This window comes from Molothrus ater, chromosome 1 (assembly GCF_012460135.2).
Source record: "Molothrus ater isolate BHLD 08-10-18 breed brown headed cowbird chromosome 1, BPBGC_Mater_1.1, whole genome shotgun sequence".
NCBI classification, from domain to species: Eukaryota; Metazoa; Chordata; class Aves; order Passeriformes; family Icteridae; genus Molothrus; species Molothrus ater.
Window position 1 is genome coordinate 18,642,460 of NC_050478.2, and position 20,412 is coordinate 18,662,871.

General features: G+C 37.0%; 1 protein-coding gene across 2 annotated transcripts in view; it reads left to right on the forward strand.

Moving 5' to 3' along the window:
- Positions 1-20,412, forward strand: part of PIP4K2A (phosphatidylinositol-5-phosphate 4-kinase type 2 alpha) — a 107,605-nt gene that overhangs the window by 39,566 nt on the left and 47,627 nt on the right. For both annotated transcript variants that reach the window (XM_036406312.2, XM_036406314.2), the window contains exons 2-3: positions 17,243-17,340; positions 18,455-18,551. In XM_036406312.2, the coding sequence (XP_036262205.1) occupies positions 17,243-17,340; positions 18,455-18,551 (195 nt within the window). The remainder of the gene's footprint in view (positions 1-17,242; positions 17,341-18,454; positions 18,552-20,412) is intronic.

Below are 20,412 nucleotides of genomic sequence, written 5' to 3' on the forward strand. Positions count from 1 at the left end.
GCAGAATGTTTGTTTGGGCTTTTTTTAGTAAAAGCACACAACTAAACTGCTTTGGAAGTGCCTACACTTCAGCTAGTGGAAGCCAGATTTGCTTTTGGCTTTACTGCTTGCCCGAAGGCATTAATGTAAGCAGAGCACTTAAGCATACTGTTAAAAAGCACTTTGTGGCCAAATTCAGCCTGCTATTCAAATACATTAGTGGCACAAGGAAAGAAGGCAATCTGTAATTCTTATTAAGGTAAAAAGCAAGTTGCATAAACTTCTTTGTTGAAACAATTTATTTAATGTTTTGAATATTGTTTTCCTCTTTATTGCTCGAAGTACTTTCCATATACTTTTAAAGTGTTAACAATGAAGTGGATGTTTTAAGGATAAATTATACTTGAATTTTCCCCTAGGTTCTATAAAACAACAAATTTGCAGTAATTTGTGACCTCAGAAACATCTTTCCTTTAAACACCCTCTTCTCAAAGAATCTACTACAAAAAAAATTAAAGTGACTAATTGTATAAAGATGGGATACGTGCTATTAAAGAGCCACATAAGCATTTCCATAATTTTACTGCAAATGCATTTCTTATCTCTGAGTGGAGCCTTAAGTCCTCTGGATGTTTTACTTCCTCCAGAGCACTCGTTAAAATAGAGCTGAAATGTCTGGTGTGTGAGGTGGTGTCAGGAGCTGAAAGAGAGGTTATTACAGTGATACTGGTTTTAAAAATTGTTCCTGGTTTTCCAAAAACAAAGAAAACGTGTAGCTGGTGACAGTTTGTGAGTTAGCACTTCTGAAAGGGAAATAGGACAATAGTTATTTTCATATCACACTCTCCAGCATTTGCTTTATCAGGAGATTCTTTCAATAGCAAAATTCATACTTTCTGAAGTTAAAGTTATTCCTGTTTTATGTCACTGACCTTTTATTACTTTTAGGCTGTACAGTACCAATAGGCAGTAGTAACTCATCATTGAATGCTAACTTATGTCCATAGTGGATTTTTTTTTTGACTGTAATTTAGAGACATTTCAACAGCAATTAATGCTACCTCAGTTTGAAAGCTCTGACTTAAACCTCATCTGCAGAGATTAATTTTTCATGTTCAAACCTTAATTAGAAACATTGTCAAGCTAATTCTTGGAAGCCCAGACTTCCCAAAATTGAACAGGAGTCAGTGGGAGCTGTTTCTGTTGTGCTCTCCTGAAAACCAGGTGAGAAGTACTCTAAAGTGGGCACCCAAAAATCCGTGTAAGGTCGGATGCAAAAGACCCAGGTGCACCAGCCATGCTTTAAAAGGGAGTTGGTTTCTGACAAGCATAGCTGATAAAGAGCTGTTTTGTGTTTTTGATTTGTTTGTGAAACTGCACTCCTTCCAAAACAGCTCCTACCGATGTCTCCAGCTCACGTGAGATGAAGTAAGCTATGCTGGCAGAGGTGCAATTTTCTGCTGGCATAAGTTAGGCCTACTTTGTGGTTTACTGTGGTTTACACTGTCATGTGCAGAGCTAGCTATGACTGCATTACAACCTGAATAAAACTAATTTCCAGATGGTAAACCAAAATGAAATATGAGAATATGGTGTTCTGTATATATGCTTCGTGTGGACTAACACTTCAAATGAAGTAGCTCAAATGCCTTCCTGGTTGGTACTAGTCCTTAATTCCACTTTACTGTTGAGGAAATTGGGCTGCTTTCCTTGTGGGATTCATCTGAGCTAGTTGTATTCTTTGATATGTTTTATTTCATGAAGATGACACTGAGAAACAAAACCTCTGCTTCTTCAGAGATAAATTACCTTGATTGTTTGTGAATACCTGTACAGTGGTTCCTCTAGAGCCCATTTGCACTGCAGGTGATTCTCAGGAGCCCTTGTGTTGGAAGAAATGGAGGACCTTTTCTCTTAGGCAGTGGGCAGACATGCACAAAACCCTTGTGCTTGCTTTTAGATCTTTCAGTCCTGGGTCGGGTAAGCACAGTCACTGCTGTGGTTAGAGAGATCACAGTACGACAGCATCTGTTTATCCATCATTCAGTACTTGAAAAGATTAGTACAAGGCTATTCTTAGCACTGGCAGATAGATGGTATGTTATTTTAGAATGTGTATTTATTTAGTGTTTTCTTTAATGGTATCTGTGTTAGTATTTGAGGTCACTTGAGCTAGCCAGGCTGTATGAGTCATTTTTATCCAACTGATTTTACACGTTGTAGTCCAAAACATTTTTTTACCTCTTTTTTTTTTTTCCTTTTTTTCTGGTAGGTTTTTTCCCTCTGGATTATGACCTTATAAAAACAACATATTCCTCATGTTGTGCCAAGTGCAGCTCTGAAAATTGGCTTTACTTGATCTGTCATGCCTTCTGGGCTTATCTACTGCTAGACAGTAGAGGTGGGAAGGAGACAATACAGGGAGCCTGAAGACAGGAAGATGTCCTTACAGTGCTGGCAACCTTCCTGTGTTTGAAGCCTGCAAAGATGTCTTCAGTCTAAGGGAAACAGAGACAAGAATTGGAAAGACAATCTTCCTAGCCAAAAGTTCAGCAGAGCTTTTGGCTTCACTGCTGTTTGAATTCAAGTTTTAGAGTTTGTGGTATAAAGTTGGTTGGCTGATAAAGATTTTATTGACATAACTGCTTCTGCAAGCCTAGGCAGAGATAGTGTGTGTCACTATTTGTTGCTTCAAACATTAAAAAGAAAAATTTAACACTAAGTTTGTAGAACTTCAGAAATATTAGAGTAAATGGGTTTTTTCTAATATCTGGCTGTCCAAAAAAGGATATGTTTGTCTTGCATTTGACAAATATGCAAAGTTTTTACAAGTCTTTTTATACTGAGACAGTAAATTTACCTGGGAAAGATGTATAAATATTGAAAATTTGTCATACACACTTGAATTAAAGAGCAATATTTTAAGACAAAAAGAAACCTAATGTTTTTCTTTCAAATAATGTATACTTTTTCAGTCTTGTTGATGCTTAGGCATGGCAGTTCTTAGCCAAGAACCGAGGATTATTCTATTTTCTTGACGACTGCTTTGCAATTGTACATTTTCTTGCTGTGAGTAGATGAAATTCTGTTTACTTGGGCATTAGCAAAATCTCATCCATTCGGGTTCTAAAAGATAGTATGAGACAAAAAACATGTCAAACAAGGCTCTGCTTAGGTGACTCTGAGACAGCAGACTGTAATGAATTCTAAAGCAGAAGTTTAAATGAAGCTTAAATTGATCAGCAACTGATTGGTATTGATATGTAACTGATTTTAATTCAGTTTTGTATTTGTATTTAATGAAGTCAGTCCTATCTAAATAGGAAGGTCCACTGAATGCCAGTCTCCTCTGAAGATTCTTGACAGTGGACTGGCAGGCAAGAGTTTGTTTTTTAAGAGAGATCCTTTTTTAAATCCCTTTGTCAAGCTCCTCCTGATAAATTGCAAAGCAATGCACTAAACCAGCATTTGTTTTCCTAAGTTAAATAAAGCAGCCTTAAATGTCCTGGATGCACAAACTGGAAAATAAGTTAATCAAACCAAGTTTTATACTTGACATCGTAATATTTTTTTTAAACAAAGGAAGTATTATCTGAAGACTATAATCAGTTCAACTCACAAGCATGCTTTAAGATTTCAAAACTAGATCTCTTTTTCCATAATATTTTTTAATTAGGGGACCAGAAAAGGAAAACAAGGGTTTTTTTTGAGTCCCAATTGGTTTCTCAACTCTGAGTGACCTGTCTGTTCAACTTTGTTAGCAGAAATGAAGAAAATATTCTGTCTTCACCTGAAAAAAAAGTTTGTTACCCAAAGTTAGTTTTGTATTTCAGCAAACTTGGGGTTTTTTAAGTACTTAAATCTTGGCAGCAAAATCAAATGTCAAAATAGGTTTATGTGCAGGAGGTTAGTTTTGGTTACTGTTATTTTTCATTTTGTCATATGTTGTACAAGGTATTGAAGTTAAAAATTTCATTTAACTTTTAAAGTACATTTTTGGATTAATTTTTCCTCACTTTGTAATAATCACATCTCAGATTGCAAGCAGTGCTCCCAGCTTGGGGGGCTTTAGCTCATAGTCCAAACACTTTAGGGTAAGGAATTGCAGAAGGAAACATTTCTCTGCTGCCTCCACTTCCCTGCAACCTCGCAGTGAGAAGTTTGGCAAGTCATCCAAATGAACAAAAGTCCTTTTTTGGCAGGTTTAGTTTGGGTTCTAGCTCTGGTTTATCACACAGCTGACAACACATCCAGGCATGTCAGAAGGGGAAAAATCTTGGTGAAGCAGTAGAAAAAAATGGGTCAGATTTGACATGTTACTTTTGTGGTGATGGTGGCAACACTGACTTGTTTGAAGCATAGGCCTTTGTGTGTTTTTCTGAGAACACCTGTGGCTCACTGAGCCTGTTTTCTTCTCAAAAGCTTTCTTGTAACTAGAGAGAGGTGTTTCTTCTAGATTTCCTGTAAAGTGCCCCAGTATTAACTGCACATTTTCAGTCAAATTTGTACAAAATCATAAATGTTTCCATAAATAATGGTGGGACATCAAATACCAGAAATAAAAGCCTGAGCTTACAAGCTTGAAGTAGACACTTAAAATCCATCCTGGGTTTTGTATGTTACCTGATTAAAAGTGACAAGCAGGATCCTTAACTTGGTGCATGTGAACTTCCCTCTGACTCCTTATGGCTTGGAGGGCCAACACATCCCACCTGACCATGCAGCCCCTTCGCTTTGCTGCTGCTGTGGAAATCAGTGTCTGTGTTGCCATTAGTGCAGGTTACTGTTACTTCTCATTTTACGATGTATTTTGCAAAGTATGGCAGCTTGTGGTCTGAGTCTTCTTGAGAAAAATGGCAGTGGCTCTTACTGTGAGTTTCTCTTTCAAAAAAAAAAAACCGAGTATGTTTTTCAGATCTTTATATTTAAATGAAATCTAAGGGCAGTATTTCCTTTTTAACGCTGCTTTTCAGAAAATATTTCTTAGCCTGAAAATGAGTGTGTGTGCTCAGAGGAACGTGGAGGGCAGGAGGGTGCACATTCCAGATCGCCTGTGCTGGTGCAGTGATGCAAAGCAGCTGTGGGTCGAGTTAAGCGGCCCCAGTGCTGTGCAGACAGCCTGCTCCTGCCTCTGGTCCCAAAAATATTGCTTGGTTTGATACCATGTGGCTTCAGCTCTTCGAAAATGCAATGTTGTGCTCACTGTGGGTGCATTATTCAGAGCTCTTCATTTTGCTTTTTTTTTGGTTTTTAATTTGCATTGGAGAATTTGCTATGTTCAGATTAGCATTAATGGTTGAAAATGCATGCTGGCCGCTCAGGGCTTTTTTTATTAAATTATTTGTGTGTGTATATAAAATATGTATGTATGTATATGAAATTCTTGCTTAAGGGATAAATTAAATCATTAAATGTTTTTAATTTGGATTTTCACATATGGAAATAATCAAAAAGCTAGATTTTCTTTCTCATACTGTTCATTAGCAATACATAACCTGAGTCAAATGCCAGTGATGAGAGAGAGTTTCTGTGGGGTGGTTCTGCTCCGAGTCATGGAAATGTGATTCCTGGGTTCAGGAGAGGAAATGAATGGCAGCTGATCAAATACTGTCACCAACCACCTCATCATGGGAAATGCTTTTTGACTGGATTTGGAGCAGTCTTACCATGGCTAGCATAATAGAAACTGCTGCAGAAAACTTTGTGTCATTACAGTTTGGGTTTTGTCTTTACAGCTGATGTTTTGTTATTGTCGTGCTTACTGAATAACAAAGTTTGGTCATTTCTATTTGATCTCCTTTCAGAGGCACTGTGGCACTGGTATATGTTCAGATTAACATCACTAAAACCACTGGGATTGCTTTTTATTTATGGGCTATAAAAAGTATAAATAGAAAGCAGATTTATGTCATCTTTGCCCATTGAATGTGTCCTATTGTCCCCTAAGCTTATGAAAATCCTCTGATAGCAAAATTCTGACCTGTAAACAGAGGAAAAAGGTTGCACAATTATATTATATTGCTTTTAAGAAATTATATTTTATTTCATATCAAGGGATAAAGAAGATGCTTACCTTGAGTCGTATAATTATCTCAACTCACAATTTAGTTGAACTAGGAGAATGACAGGACTTGGGAGACAATGAGCCCCTGGTGGCTCTGCTGCACCCTCCCCTTACACCCCTCTTCTTCTGCAGGGCTGGGAAGGCTTTTTGGGGTTTGGAAATAATGTGCAGTACTTGGCCTTCAGCAAAATCAATGTTAGAGTTGTTATATCTGGGCAGTTAATATCTCATAAGTAATGATAATAAATTAATGAAATTTTGTATGTGGTATTACTGCGAAAATAAATTTGAGATTCTGTGAGGAAAAAGGATATCCTGAGCAGTAGCAAAACCCAGCTCCTTATAACCATATGTAGATACTGGTCTTTCCCAAACCCTGAAGGAGTGGCACATAAACTCATTGCTTCAGCAGCCAGAAGCTGCAGAGTTTACATCCAAATAAGTGTGTTTTACTGTCTGTGAGGAGAGGTTAATGCATATTTAGAAATTATATACAGGAGAAGTCAGTGACCATGAGGTGGACAGGAAAGTGCTAAAACAACCTTTAAACAATCCCAGATGTCTGTTCTGAGCTTGCTACTCAGCTCGGGCTCTCTTTGGGTTTCCTTGGGACTTTAAGGCCTTTCATGTCTTCATCCAGATGTCATGGTGTCTTGACCAGCAAGAGCTTCTGCTATTGCACTGAGAGCATTTTCTTAAATGAAGCCCATACAGTGGCTTCATGCAGCAAAAACTGTCTGGATGGCATCCTGTTATGAAGGAGTGTTTGAGATGGCTTAAAAAATCATCGGCAAGGGTATCAGCAAAAGCCAGATTTAATATTAAGTGACAGCATGACAAAGTTCATTGGCAAGACTCACTCTACTACTTACAGGACAGAAGGGACAGCAAGGAAAAACAAGCAACAATAAAACCAAACAAATTCCAGACAAAACAGAAATGAACTGTGAACTGTCTAGGGATGTGTGCATTATTGCAGTGAGAGCGAGATAAAAAAGAACATGGCCTAAAACAGCATTTAACAGCACTCAAACTTAACAGTACTTTACTTTTACCTTAAACCAAATAATGACTTAATCATGACAATTTAACAAAGGAATAACACTTACTAGCATTTAACCTTACTTTACAAGAAGTTATACTTAGCAACTCAGCAAAGATCAACACTTAGCAGTATTTAAGTAAGGTTAAGTCGTATGTCATAAGCTTACTTACAGGCCTATCTTGCTTCAATATCCAGGGTACTTAAACATCTAAGAAAGCAGCATTCCTCTCAGATTTGCTGTAGCATATGCACACAGACATAAAGAGTCAGTGCAGGCAAGGCACCTGTGAAAATTTCCTGTTGGAGGGCAGTGAAAGAATCACTTTGAATGCCCTGGATCTCCGGTTGGGTGAAAGGCTGAGCCTTGAGGAGTGGAGGTGTAAGTCCAGGACTCCTGGTTCAGCGCTCCTCCGAGTCTGGCAAACCCATGAGGGTTCTCTGGCTCTGAGAGGCCCCAGTCAGAGGGAGGTCACAGCCCACTGCAGCCCAGAAGAGCTCATTTTGGACTACTGTTCATAGGGTCGCAAGACAGTGGGCTTCAGTCGTAATTTGTTTTCAAAACAAATTCATTTGTTTTGAAACAAATTTTTTTTTTTTGGTCATAATTTGTTTCAGCTTCATCCTGGCCACAGTTTGGGTCAGCACTTTCTTTGAAAGTGTAAGAACAGGAACGTTATGTCATTCAGGCAAGAAAAGTTTTCCAAGGCTGTTCATAAGGGAAATAGGAGCTCGTTAGCCATTCCTGGGAGCAGATAGCCTTTCTGATAAGCTCAGGAGGAGCTGAGCCCAGGTGCTGTTTTCAAGGCTGAGGCCTAATGAGCATTTCTCAGATCACAGTGCAGCCTGAAAAGGGTATGGAGGGGAATGCATCACCTCAAATACTGATAAAACCTGGAAAGCTGATAACCCTCATAGGTGACTACAGACCTGTTAGCCCAGCATCAGGCATTACACTACTTTGAAGTGAAAGACTGTATGGTAAATGCAAGAGAAATACAGTGCCACAACCAAGATGCATCAGAGAGGTGAATGGAGGAGTTTCTCTAAACCAAGAAAATGCAATTCTTACCCATTGGAGCTCTAGGATAATATTTTGCACGGTGCTTACATGTAAAGTTATTACTTCTCCTGAAGGATAGGAGATTTAGGTTGAGGCTAAAAAAGGTTCATTTAGCTGCAGGCTAAGACATGCTGGCAGAGCAAGTTCTGTCCCTTGTGCTCTCCAATTATTCTGTTGGTCCATGTTACCGAGAGCAACTGCTGCATCACCTTACAGAGCACGGGAATACGGGTGGTGTGACCTTCATGTACTTCCAGGGTCACTCTTGGTCTGTTAATTAACTTGTAAAATTAGATTTATATAATGCAAATAGCATTGCTGCTGTTCGCAGAAAATTTGCCTCACAGCTCCAGCCTTCACCTAATACATAGTCAGAAATGGCCAGAAGGAATCATACTTTAATGTCATCTTTTCACAAGTCAACAGTTTTCTAAATAATAATGTATTTGTGAGGTTGGAATATATGAGAGCACATTAGACCCCCTTCACAACTGGTCTTCTTTAATACTGTTGCTACTACTATTACTAATAATGTGAAATGCATTACCTTCATTATAACCAGTGTAAAAATAGGGAAAAAATTGGCTTTTCTGCATTTGTTATAACTTGTGAAAATTAATGAGGCCCATCTGATGACTTAAATTGCTGCTTCATAGCATTTGTTCTGCATACTTTCTAGGTTGTTTTTCTTAGGCAGGATGCTCTTAAAGCCTTTCTCTTTATTAAGCAGCTGTTATAGGCAAAATGGTTCCTTAGGTTTCTCTTCCCATTATACTTTGCCTTTCTGTATTGAAGAGAAGTTTTTCCTATTGATTTTCATTTTTCAGTTACAGCATTTGGTTAGGCTACAGCATCTCCTTTTTTGTTCAGCTGCATGCTGGAATTTTATGTTTAATTTCATTACCTCATTTTTCCTATTCAGAAATATTATACTTTAAAAAAATATATAATCTTAAAAGCTGCTATGAGATGAGCATTATTTAATAGACTCCTTTATGTTTGTTTCCTGGTTGGTTGGCAAGTTTGGTTTTTCTCCAAATCTTAGCAACAGGATTCATGGAATATAAGTACAATTTTATTTCATTGTGTTCTTCCTTGTTGAATTTTTCTTCTAGAATCCACAATAAATAGATAATTTAGAGACTTGGCAGAACATCTGTCTGCGAGTTGTAATTCTGCTTTGTATATAGAATTGATCTTGTCTTCTTCAAACCTTTCCCTATGTCATAATAAATACCTGGTGCCTCCTATCATCTTCCTCTTTTTAGTCATTCTTTTGTGAAGCTTTTAGGACAAAGCCAAGTGAGCTAAAAGTTTATCTGTTGCCAGATAAGCATTTTGTTTTTTAATTAGAAAAATACAGACCAGATGGCTATCAGACCTTGTGACAAGTGTGTGTATTTTGAATCACTATTCCAAACAATTATTGAGGATGCCCATTGATATGAAAGATTGTCAAAGTACATCAACCTCCCAGCACAAATTTAAGTTTTGGGAGGATGAGTCGATATTTTTGCTCAAAAAATAAAATGTTCTTTTATCAGGTTTGTGGGAAGCTAATAGCTTGCAAATTGTTGTCTGAGCTGTGTCCCTTGTCTTGTTGTCTTCTTAACAATTGCATTTGCAAACAAGGATGAGCTCATGTCTAAAGTGTGCCTCACAACTCATCCAAGTACAAAGAGCTTACAGTCCTTTACAATTTTCTTTTGGACTGAGATAGGCCTTTCTTTTTGTGTGCTGTTTGCTACTAGAAGTGTTTAGCTTGTCAAAAATCTCCACTACTAACAAGTCATATTTCTGTTATTGTATTTCCCAGTTCATTAATGGGCATTAATGTATTTGTACATATTATGGCATTTGACCTAGCTTTTAGGAGAATGAGGGATTATCATGACAGACATTATATCTGAGCTGCTTAATTTGTTTTTGGCCTTTGATTATTTGGCACATTATGAAGTGTCAATTTTTGCACTCATTGAAATGTATAAGGGGATTCATGGGAACTTTAACCAAATCTGTAGAAATGTGACTTAATGCTTGTCTGACAGTGTACAGCAGCTGTTCTGGATATTCTAGATTGTGCAAGTGTCCAAGAGACTTGAAAGACTTAAAAGCTTGCAATCAAAATTGTTGGGAAGGAAATGAAATTTAAGTGCTTTTGTTATAGGTTCTTAAACCCTGTCATTCCAAACTCTCTGATCAGGAGTGATAAACAAGCTATAAAACCCTTTGTCTAGATTTTTGGACCCTGATACTCCAAATTTAAAAGCAAACATGCATGCTTTTTGGAAACCATTTCTTTGCTGTGTTTTAGGACTGTGTTTGGACAATATCCTGTCCAGAGCTTTCTTTGAGTATGTCACAATATCCTGTTTTCCACATGGGTGCATGTACTACAGACCTACCCTGCCCAAACAGATCCTTTTCCTGTGGAAAACAGCAGCCAAGAAGTCTCATGAAAGTATCTGGGGTCTGCTGTGAAATTTTTTTCTTTTGGTTTGCTTTTTCTTAATTCAAAGCCAGATCATAAGACTTCACAAAGGTCTTGCTACTCTTTTTGATAAAATGTGATAGCTGTTGTTGAGCTGTTCATTTTTTAGTATTGCTAAATATGATCCATATTTAATACTCATGCAGAGTCTTTCAGATATTCTGTGGTTTGTACTTCAGGAAAAAGTATATGTTAAGGCAGTTTGGAATACTCTTGGTTCAGTTTGGCCTACTTTTCCAATATTAAATTACTGAATTTTATTGAAAGCCAGAAATCTAATGATAGGCATCACCTGAACTGTAAAAAAACACAAAGCTGCTCTGGTAATTACTGATAGATGTTTTGAGACATGTAAAATTTAGATTCTTTTATGTAGCTGCCTGGCAGCAGGGTGGTTTAAGTTTGTTTGATTTTGGGTTTTTTTTTACTTTTTTTTTTTAGGTTTTTTTTCTGTTCATATACTTTAAATTGCAATGATTCCAAAGACTCAGAAAAAGTTAAATGTGTTACCCTCTGTTTTTCGTAGTCATATAATTGCATTAATTTTGGGACCTAATTCTGAATAGGTAACTGGATATTCCTTTTATAGAAGTCTTCTATGCTCTTTAAAGTCTAACACATTACAAAATTAAAAAAAAAAAAAAGCCTGGGTAGTTTTTACCTTGCAGGGTAGCAGGGAGAGGTAGGGGAAAGAGATGAATTTTTGTGTGATTGAAATGATGAAAACCTCATTTAAAACATATTAAGGAGTATTTTGCTGAACTGATTTATTTCTCTACAGCAGAACTTAACTTAACCTTTTATTTCTCTTGCAAGAATGGGTTTGAGTGTAATTTAAACTGTCAAATGACATTTATCAAATGATGGTTTTGCCCTGTAACAGGCAAATGTCTTCCACAAAATTGATTAGCTGCTGACCTCATCCACCCTTTTCAGACCCTTCAAGGTAGATTTCAAAGAGTTGTAAAATAATCACTTCACTTTCAGTTTATACTTCAGCACAAGGCGTTTACTGTCCTGGTAGCAATACCACAGTGTGTTCCACATCTGGGAAGGAGAGGATGTAAATGCCTGCCTATAGCTCTGCCTGTCACCACTTGGCCTGCTGCTTTAACCTAAACCTTTGCTCCTTACAAAATAGGAGCAGCTTTGGAAAGGGCTTTTTACAGGACAATAGAATGAATAAGTTGAAGCAACTTTCTCTTGTAGGTGCCTGCTCTAGTGAGCAGGGAACTGCTCTGTTTGGTAAGACCTGCAGGGTGTTCAGGATCAAGAAGGTGCTGGAAGACCCTAAATGTGGAGTTTTATACTCCAAAGAGTTTCCTCTGTTGTGTTCTTGTTCTACAGCCCCGTTTTGTAACACCAGTCCACTAGAAGCCCATAGGCTTGCTTTCATAAGCATTAGCCTACCAGAAAATGAGTTAACTGTGCTGTTGAGGAAGTCTGTGGCCTGTTCAAAATGGTGACTTTGTCTCTGAACCAAAAAAATGGTTTGATATTTTTTTTCTCTTCAGATTTCTGTGCAAGTTTCTTTGCCAAAGTAGAAGCTGTGATGCAGAAAGTAAAACCCTGAACATAAAAATCTCAGTACTGCTGGTGGTGTTACAAGTTCAGTTCTATTTTTACATCCCAATAATTTCTTTCTTCTGAAGTCTCTATCACTCCCACTTCTTCCAAAATCAGTGTTTAAAAATACACAAATTTGTGAAAAATTAACTTGACTTTCTCCAAGAGTAACAAACCAGTTGTAGCTTGTTTGTCTCAACAGATCAGACTGCTGTGAATTAGCTTTCAGTGCAGAAGGAGAGCTGGGAGATAAACAGCTGAAAAGAAGTAGCACTTCTACAACTTCTGCCACATCCAGCATCAGGAGCAGCAGGGATTTTCCTGTGTGTGAAACTGCGAAGAGCTGTAACTGCAATTGAGATGTTTTATCAGGCTGTTCAGTGTGAAAGCACCTCATCCCTCCATAGTTTCAGCGAGTCTGGTGGGCTGATATGTTAAAATAAAAGGAAACAGTATATATGCCGTATACTAAAGCTGCAACATTAAATAAAAAAAAAAAAAAACAAACCCATAGAGTATGAAGGCTTTAAATAGGAAGAGAGTTTCAAAAGAAACCAGGCATCGCTAAGCAGTCTGAGTGTGATTTGTGGTCTTCTTGGGATTAAATTTTGGACATTGTACATGGCTTTATTGGGGTTTTTTATGGGTTTTTTTTTGGTTGGTTGGTAGGCCAATTGCTTGATTTGGGTTTTTAAATGAGTAATACCAGCTGTAACGTGTTACACAGGTTTCTTGCTGTAACACTGTAGCAATAGGCATCAGCTTGTATCTGTTGGAAAACAGGATTGTTGTTCTGACTCTTATAGTTAAACATGCAATATATGCTGTAAATTGCCTTTATTATATGCAGTTTAAATATCTCATTGTCTGCTTTGCATACAAGCAATTTATTGCTGCTTATGTTCTGACAGAATGAAAACTAATGCTTAATTATGCATTGCCCTAGTAATGTGGTGTTTAGGGTGAATGTATCTGAATTAAATAAGGGCTATTAATAATGCCTAACAATTTATGATATAGTCATTGCTTGATTTCAAATCATATAAATTAGAGAAGCTTATTTGAAATGTCACCAATATAAGATGGCTTTGTGGGAACACCTCTCTGTGTGCTAATTTCAAAATCATTACCAGCTGAGTCTTACTATTTATTCAATGTCCAGTAGGCTTTTATTATTCCCTTATTTGCAGTTTAATTACAACCTCTGTTATCCTGACAGTGTGAATTCAATGCTAAACCTGCAGGAGCAAAATGAGTTGTAATCAGTCGTTTTTTTCCTGAAAACTTCTTTTAGCTTTGGCCCTCTCTCACCTCCCATGGCCAAGCCACCACTCTGAGCCACAGTTTTTTGCATGTGTGTTTAAAGGGGCAATGCCAGTCTAAGTCTTTTAACATTCTTTTGTCCTAAAGCTTGTAAGTTGTCTGGAGATGTTTCCAAGTGTCATATAGCCACCTGTGTTTATACTAATATCACAAAAGATACTGAATGAATTACTTCAATGGAGGCTTCTGGGTCACTTGTTAATATCATGTGTGCATGAGTTAACAAATGTTATTAATACACATGAGGTATTTATACATAATATACATGGTTACTGTGCAACTAAAATTTTAGTCATTCATATTTAAAGCAACACATTCTCGAAGGCTATTTTATGGGATTTGAATTCCTCAAAGATTGCAAGCATTGTCCCTTTCAAAAAAGACAAACTGCAGCAAAATTTTACATTGGCAACAATAATTCAAGGCAATTAAAGAATGTAGGTTGCAGGACTAAAAGAATTTTCCTTTTCAATATGATGTACATGCATTTATTATAGAGATGCTGTACATGTGGATTCTCAGAAATAATTGCAGTTAAGTGAATGTTTGATCCCGAACCTTCAGTCCTCTGTCCAGTGAGCTCTTTTTGTTTCATTTGTGCTTTGCAATTATCTCTTGTTTACCTCAATTTCTTGGGCAATTGTTTCTTGCTTATGATTTTATTACATTCAAAAGCACTCCTTAGAGGAAAATGAGTATTTCTTATGTAATTATTACAGCTATTGTAACAGTTTCTGTTGTAATTTGGAATACTGAACTTTCATCCTCATGCACACATCTCATTTGCTATTGCTAAGGGAGCTCACTGTATTTAATGGGTAACATGAAGAGATGGACATGATACTTGTCAAAGGTATCACATGCATCTTAACACATTTTCTGTTGTGCTGGACTTTCAAACACAGAAAGAGAAGCAAAATACTCATTTGAGATAAGTTGGAAGACTCCAAATGTTTTCTTTGCATTTCATATTTTGTGTCTTTCAGATGTGACTGTTTCTTCACACAGTGATGGCAAAGTAGAGAATTGATCCCTCTGACCTTTCCCTTTTCTTTTAGCTTTTCAAGAGCTGTTTGGGGGGGGTGTTTTGGATATTGTTTCTTCTCCCTCCCCCCCACAATGTGGTTCCAGTTTCCACCAAGATCTAATGACACGGGTGTTCCATTCTCTCTTGTGCACATTTTCCAGTTTGGCCTCATCAAATCCATCCAAAAATCTCCTATTGCAGAGAGAGCCAGACCTTATACTTCAAAAGGTTTAAATTAATTAATGGTCTGTGCTGCTGGGATATGCCATTACTCAGCTGCTGTGCCATACCAAAGGTCACTTCTACTGTGTGTTCATCACCTGCTTTCTTATTTTCCTGCTCTGCTAGAGAGGAATTCCCAAAAATATTAAAGAAATTACTTTTACTTGCCTCAGATTTGGATGAATCTTAAAAAAAAAAAAAAAGCAACCAACCAAAAACACCCAAAAAAAAAAAAAAAGACAAACCAAGACAAAAATCACCCTGAAAAATTCATCCCTCCTGAAAAGAACAAAACCATCAAACCTGCTGATTGGGGAATGGGGATAGTGTACATTTATATCTTGTAGGGAACTTCTTAGGAGAAGTATTTTGGAATTTTTTTCTTAAAATCAAAGAATCCTGAAAGTATGCACATGCAAAGGCTTTTTCATTCCGCTGTGTAGGTGATGCTTGTAAGGCCTACAGGCACAAGTAAAACTGTGCCATTACATAGCACAAATTTAAATATCCACAGCATGAAAGCTGATCTGTAGATGTATGCAGAGAAACTTCATATCAGCAAATTAAGAAAGCAAGTACACATAAAAATTTGATCAATGCAGTTTTGATAACCTAAAATGCAATTTTGCAAGCAAACTTTGTTGTAGGTAGTTGAGGATTTTTTACAGTATTCAGCAGAAGGCGTTCTTGGGATCATTTTTGTCTGTAATGTATATGCATGTACATTTCTGCTACTCTTCATTCAAGTGTGAAATGTGTTGTGTGATCTGGCAATCTGAAAGAGATGGTAATTCTGTAAAACAAATTCAGAATTTCATACCTCTGTGTAATATATCTATGTGTCCCTGGTTTTATTTGTACAGCAGCTAGACTGGTTCTGCAGACTCGTGAGCTGCCTTGTGGCTTCAGGGTGAGATTGATGTACAGCAGTATCAGCTTCAGTAAAGAGCCTGTATGTTGGGTGTAGTGATTTTTCAATCAGCATTTTGTTATTTTATGTTGTATTTAATGAGGTGTCATCATGATTTATTAGGCTTGTACAGCTGTGTTTTCAGAAATTTATTCGAGTTTCTTCTTTCTCTCCCTTTGGACTGGGAAAAGAGCATTCTCCCTACAACACCAAGGAGTGGAGCACTTTGAGCTCATCCCCAATATCTCTCTCTTTCCTTTCTCTGCTCTGCTGAGAGCTGCCATTCTTCTATCAAAAACTTTTCAGGTCTTTCCAAAGAAGCTTTCTTTGCACTTTTCATGTGGGCTGCAAGATCAGAATGACAAAAATGAGACATTACTGGGGTTTTAAAGTATTGAAAGGTAAGGAGACCACCTGACTTTCCTGCCAGAAGGAAGGTTTCTTTCTTCTGCTTAAGAGCTAGAGGACTCTTCACTCTTCTCCTGTTTTCTTTAACTTCAGCTCTTCTAAAGGTCATGCTTGAAGGAAGTGCATTTTTTTTCCCTCCAGTATTTTTAAATATAGAAGCTTCAGTGAAGGTTTCTCCAAAAGCCTCTCTTAAGCAGGGTAGATTTACAGGCAATTAACATCTTCCTAGTTGGAAAACACTGGTGGATAAGCAGTGCTAGGGAGCAGAGGAGCACACCTGTGTTGCTACCTCCAGCCCCAGTGTACGTTTCCATTCTTATAGAGTGGGACTTCCCTCTAAACCCTGTAGAAAGCTGCTGAGAAAAATGTGCTCTATATGAGCAAAAAGATTTGACTGGGTAAATTGAGATGCATGACCAGGGTGTAGAGTGCCATAAAAACATGAATAAAGCATATGTCATGGGTATTTGAGGACTGTTGTAATGGGACTCTCATTCCTGGTTTGGAAGGACCATTGCAAGCTTAACAATTCTGTCTTGTATTTATCATGTTCTAGTTAAACTTAAGTCAAGTAAGGGTAGATTAATACATGCAATACCAAAAACATACCTACAAACTAGGTCATGGTAAAGTTGTCTACATTTTATAATAGAGATGTGGTCAGAAGTAAATTAGAAATACAAGTGGAAAAATCCTAATCTGAGAATACTGACAATGTTAATTTCAAAGCTAGAAAGAGAAGGTGGTCCACATCAATATAAGAAAATAAGGAAAACCATAGGACTTAATGTCACCTCTATTTCTAAGTAAAAATTTATCTAATTAAATGGTTTGTCCAATGTGTTGGTATAGGAAAGGATTTTGGTGGCATTGTCATTGACCTCCATAAAAAGTACACTCCAGCTGTGCTTTAAAGCACTTCATTTCTGAAACAAGTCTAAATATGGAATGCTGTTTCTTCTCTTCCAAAGTGTCACTCTTGAGATTGTGTTTGATCTGGAAAGAATAACCCTGCTTTTACATTCTTCCATTACCTGCATTCACTCCTGGGATACATACACAGGAAATAGTAGACTTTCAGGATTAAGACATATATGTAGCATCTTTGCAAAGACAGCAGCAACTAAATGTATTCTGTTTTCTCTAGATCAATGAACTGAGCCATGTTCAAATCCCTGTTATGTTGATGCCAGATGATTTCAAAGCGTACTCAAAGATAAAGGTGGACAATCACCTTTTCAACAAGTAAGTACAAGTAACAATTTTGTGCAGCAGTGGATAGTGGTAGTGATATTTTTATGAAGTACTATGAACTCTGTTATTTTTCAGTGCATGGAACTGAAGTTTTGATGATTAAGTTAATCCTGAGATAAACATAACCGTCTGTGCTGTTCTAAAAAGCAACAGCAAAGGCTGCTGGGTAGAATTTTTTCCTCCATATGGTTTATTATTGCCTTATGAGTATATTAGATACTGAAGGTGATCTTTTCTTGGTGTGATTATTTATGGGTGTATAAGAATTTATTTGTGTATTTTCAAAATATAACTTAATGTGCTCTTTATTAAGTGTTATATTTGGATAAGAATGAAAATCTAAAGCCTGTATCAAATGTGAATAATGTTCAGCTTTTTATTTTCCGTAATACAAAATCATACCCATCATAAAGAAGTTTCAAAAGCATTATGATAATTTCATGTAGTATCTATTGTCTCTTAAAAATAAAATGCCTCATGAGCAGTATGTACAGACGTACAAAACTGTTAATATTGGTGTGTGTATAACCTGAATTTTATTCAAGAATATAGGTAGAAAAGAAAAATTCTGCTATTTTGGGTCTTCAGCTCTGTGACAAAGGTGAAAATAACTTTTCTATTGTATAAGTCTAAAATGAACTCTAGGATATTAAAACTAGTTCTCTATTGAATGAGTCAAATTTTCTTGAAGTTTTGGCACTGTTCGTATTTTTTGATGTCACAGACGGTATAATACTTCTTGTATAATCCAATCTAAGATTTCACCTTTGAAGTAAGTTTAGGGCAGTGGGAAAGCATTCTTTTCTTCGTTTGAGTCCATGTTTCAGTTCAGAATTGTCAAAATACAGTTTGTGTTCATCATGTTTCATCATGGTTGTAGTTCCTTAGCTACGACATAACGATGTTGTAGTAAGCTAATAAATGTTCATTAAACATTGTGAAGAAAAACAAGATAACCCAATCTCAGTGGAAAAAAGAAAGCATTAGAAGAGAAATTGTAAGATGATTGTTACCCTGAGCTTTCTATGAACAGCTTTGAGACACAATTCTCAAGTTGGTTATATGTGCGCAGTAATGAAGTTGAATTGGTTTTCTCTTCTTTCAGAGAAAACATGCCAAGTCATTTCAAATTTAAAGAATATTGTCCAATGGTTTTCCGCAATCTAAGAGAGAGATTTGGAATTGATGATCAAGACTTTCAGGTAAGTTCACTTTGAAAATGCCTAGACTGGTGAAATGCACATTTCTGTTTAACCTTTCAGCCTGCCCCAGCTTTCCTCTGATTCCTTCCCTTCTGCCATCTTTAGTCCTCTGTGTTTCTCATTAGAGCACCTCCATATAAGCCACATTTATTGAAGCTGCAGGGTAAGACTTCTTGCAATAAGGAGGAAAAATAATGTCTGGACACTTCTGGCAAGAGAGTCTATATTCAGCCCAGTGGCTTAAATAACAGTTGGTTCAGTGTTCTGTCTGTGTGAGATGTGGTTTCCGAAATGACCACAGCCTTTTTTTTTTTTTTCCCTCATGCTTTTTTTGGTTGCAGGAGAGTGACCTATGGCCTGCCAGCTTCATCCTGCTTCATCATGTCTCATTTTCCTGATGTTAAGAGGATCTGGAAACAAATTGCTTGTGTAAAGTAGAGACTTTAAACCAAGCAAACCAAGAAATTGCTCTAGATTTGGCAGGGTTGTTTTATGCAGTAGAGTTTCTTTCTGCCTTTGCAAAAGAAAGTCCCTGAACTCTGCTTCAGCCTGATTTGCCAGTTCTTACTGACAGTTCTCTTTTCCATTAACAGTTCCTAATGCACAGCATTTCAGTCACAGGGATAATTCCTTCTGCAGTCACACTGCAAGATGTCCTGAGCTAAAGAATGCTTGCTGTGTAACAGCTTCCTCTCATACTTTTTTGCTTTTGTAAACTATTTTGATGTGAGCTGCAGTTACATTTATAATGTCACTAAGATATATTAAGAGAATTTTTAAGAAATGGTTTTAAGTAGCTAAACAAATGGTACAAAATGCATTTGTACAATAACACTCCCATTCTTGCCCATGGAGTAAACTGAATGTTGCAGCCAAAATCTGTATCTGAGTCCTTCAAAATTCTTTTTACCAATTTTCCCCTTTTCAGGATCAAACAATGTGTTAGCAATGTATAGGTGGTTTAAAATGTGCAGGGGTGTAGACAGAGATTAGGTTATGAATCTCAGTTTACAGCCACTGTAGCCTTGCTAAGACACCTTCCCAGTCAGTGGAGAAGAGGATTGTTGGTTTATTTTGGAGCTGTCATGATCATGTTCCATGATTTTTCACTATCCTGTTTATGAAGAACTGTTTAAAAGGAAATGTACCAAGGCTGAGGCCAGCAGTTTAAATAGATGTATCAAATGGCATTCATGGTTCGGTTCTGCTCTTGGACCAAGCAGGATCCTATTGCTTGAGAAGTTAATTGATCCCTTTATATGAAGATTTAATTTTTCTTAACAAAGAAGGAAGACATGTGATTGCTCTTAAAATTGGGATGTCAGTTCATGCTTGCTGTCTTTAGAGCATGGGCTTTTGACATTACTAGACAGTGGAAGGTAGAGTTCAGTAAATGTTAGAAGACTTGAGATGCCATAGTGAGTTAAAACTGGCAAACGTGGCATAATCAAAAATGCTGCTTTCTACACCACTGTGAAATGCACTGCTGTTCTGGAGCAGAAATTCCTGTTGTAACTATGTTATACTGCTGTTTGGATTTATTAATGATAACAATGATAAAGCAGCATTAAGTAACTGTCACTGGATAAATTGTCCATATTTTCAGATTAAACCCAAAAATACTTCTTTGTAGCTGTGTGTTTTGGTAATAGAACCAATCAACAGCCCAAAATAAGAACATGTAACTACATCCTGGTTTTTGATACAACAAAATTATCTGTTACAAAAAGAATCTCATGGTTTTTAGTATATAAAGCATATTAAGTGAAAAACAGAAGATAGTTAATTTTGACCTAAAGGAAGACAATGTCTGCCTTCACTATTGCTTTTTTCCTCAGCCCAAGCAATTTATCACTCTGAA